The 2273-nt window shown below is 57.5% G+C and overlaps 1 protein-coding gene across 1 annotated transcript in view; it reads right to left on the bottom strand.

Annotated features, from left to right (window-relative positions):
- The window catches only part of FSCB (fibrous sheath CABYR binding protein), a gene marked incomplete at its 5' end in the record, with an annotated part of 4012 nt that overhangs the window by 811 nt on the left and 928 nt on the right, over positions 1-2273 (bottom strand). The window contains one exon of the mRNA XM_025040369.1: positions 800-2265. Coding sequence (XP_024896137.1) covers positions 800-2265 — 1466 coding nt within the window. The remainder of the gene's footprint in view (positions 1-799; positions 2266-2273) is intronic.

Below are 2273 nucleotides of genomic sequence, written 5' to 3'. Positions count from 1 at the left end.
GCTTCAGCTGGGGGAGGCCGAACTTCAGAAGGGGCTTCAGCTGGGGGAGGCCGAACTTCAGAAGGGTCTTCAGTTGGTGGAGACCGAACTTCAGAAGGGACCTCAGTTGGTGGAGGCTGTATTTCAGAAGGGGCTTCAGCTGGGGGAGGCCGAACTTCAGAAGAGACTTCAGCTGGTGGAGACCGAACTTCAGAAGGGGCCTCAGCTGGTGGAGGCCGAACTTCAGAAGAGGCTTCAGCTGATGGAGGCCGAACTTCAGAAGGGACCTCAGTTGGAGGAGGCTGTATTTCAGAAGGGGCTTCAGCTGGCAGAGGCCGAACTTCAGAAGAGACCTCAGCTGGTGGAGGCCGAACTTCAGAAGGGACCTCGGGTGGTGGAGGCCGAACTTCAGAAGGGGCCTCAGCTAGAGGAGGCCGAACTTCAGAAGGGGCCTCAGCTGGTGGAGGCCGAACTTCAGAAGGAGCTTCAGCTGGGGGAGGCTGAACTTCAGAAGGAACCTCAGCTGGTGGAGGCCGAACTTCGGAAGAGGCTTCAGCTGGTGGAGGCCGAACTTCAGAAGGAGCCTCAGCTAAGGGAGGCCGACCTTCAGAAGGGGCCTCAGTTGGTGGAGGCTGAACTTCAGAAGGGGCTTCAGCTGGCGGAGGCTGTCAGCTGGGGGAGGCTGTATTTCAGAAGGGGCTTCAGCTGGGGGAGGCCGAACTTCAGAAGGAGCTTCAGCTGGGGGAGGCCGAACTTCAGAAGGAGCCTCAGCTAAGGGAGGCCGAACTTCAGAAGGGGCCTCAGCTAGGGGAGGCCGAACTTCAGAAGGGACCTCAGCTGGTGGAGGCTGAACTTCAGAAGGTGCCTCAGCTGGGGGAGGCTGAACTTCAGAAGGTGCCTCAGCTGGTGGAGGCTTAACTTCAGAAGGGACCTCAGTTGGGGGAGGCCGAACTTCAGAAGGGGCCTCAGCTGGTGGAGGCTTAACTTCAGAAGGGACCTCAGCTGGTGGAGGCCGAACTTCAGAAGGGGCCTCAGCTAGGGGAGGCCGAACTTCAGAGGAGGCCTCAGCTGGTGGAGGCCGAAATTCAGAAGGGGCTTCAGCTGGTGGAAGCCGAACTTCCGAAGGAACCTCAGTTGGGGAAGGCTGAATTTCAAAAGGTGCCTCAGCTGTGGGAGGCTGAACTTCAGAAGGGGGTTCTGATGGTGGAGGCTGCACTTCAGAAGGGGCTTCTGATGGTGGAGGCTGCACTTCAGAAGGGGCTTCTGATGGTGGAGGCTGAAGTTCAGATGGAGCTTCAGGTGGTGGAGGTCGAACTTCAGAAGGTGCCTCAGCTGGTGGAGGCTGAACTTCAGAAGTGGCTTCTGATGGTGGAGGCTGAAGTTCAGAAGGGGCTTCTGATGGTGGAGGCTGAAGTTCAGATGAGGCTTCAGCTGGTAAAGGTCGAACTTCAGAAGGGGCCTCGGCTGGTGGAGGCTGTATTTCAGAAGGGGCCCCAGCTGGTGGAGGCCGAACTTCAGAAGGGACCTCAGGTGGTGGAGTCTGAATTTCAGAAGGGGCCTCAGCTGGTGGAGACCGAACTTCAGATGAGGCTTCAGCTGGTGGAGGCCGAACTTCAGAAGGGACTTCAGTTGGTGGAGGCTGAACTTCAGATGGGGCTTCAGCTGATGGAGACCGAACTTCAGAAGGGGCTTCAGCTAGTGGAGGCCGAACTTCAGAAGGGGCCTCAGTTACGGGAGTTCGAACTTCTGAAGGTGCCTCAGCTGGTGGAGGCTGAATTTCAGTAGGTGCCTCAGCTGGTGGAGGCCGAACTTCAGAAGGGACCTTAGCTGTTGGAGGCCGAACTTCAGATGTGGCCTCAGCTGGTGGAGGCCTAACTTCAGAAGGGACCTTAGCTGGCGGAGGCTGAACCTCAGAAGGGGCCTTAGCTGGTGGAGGCTGTATTTCAGAAGGGGCTTCTGATGGTGGAGGCTGAAGTTCAGAAGGGGCTTCTGATGGTGGAGGCTGAAGTTCAGAAGGGGCTTCAGCTGGTGGAGGCCGAACTTCAGAAGGGGCCTCCGCTGGTGGAGGCGAAATTTCAGAAGAAGGCATAACTGCTGAAGACGGAACTTCAGGAGGAGCCTCTTCTGCAGTGGCATCCTCAGTTTCTGGAGGCTGATTTTGGGCAGGGGTTTCTCCTGCAGTAGTCTCTTCAGCTGGGGGAGGCTGAAGTTCAGCTGGGGCCTCTTCTGAAGGGGCCTTCACTGGTGATGGTGATTGAAGTTCTGTGGTCTCTTGTGTAGGAGCCTCTTCAGCA

This window comes from Pteropus alecto, unplaced genomic scaffold (assembly GCF_000325575.1).
Source record: "Pteropus alecto unplaced genomic scaffold, ASM32557v1 scaffold38, whole genome shotgun sequence".
Classification (NCBI taxonomy): Eukaryota; Metazoa; Chordata; class Mammalia; order Chiroptera; family Pteropodidae; genus Pteropus; species Pteropus alecto.
This window is presented reverse-complemented; position numbering and strand designations above follow the sequence as displayed.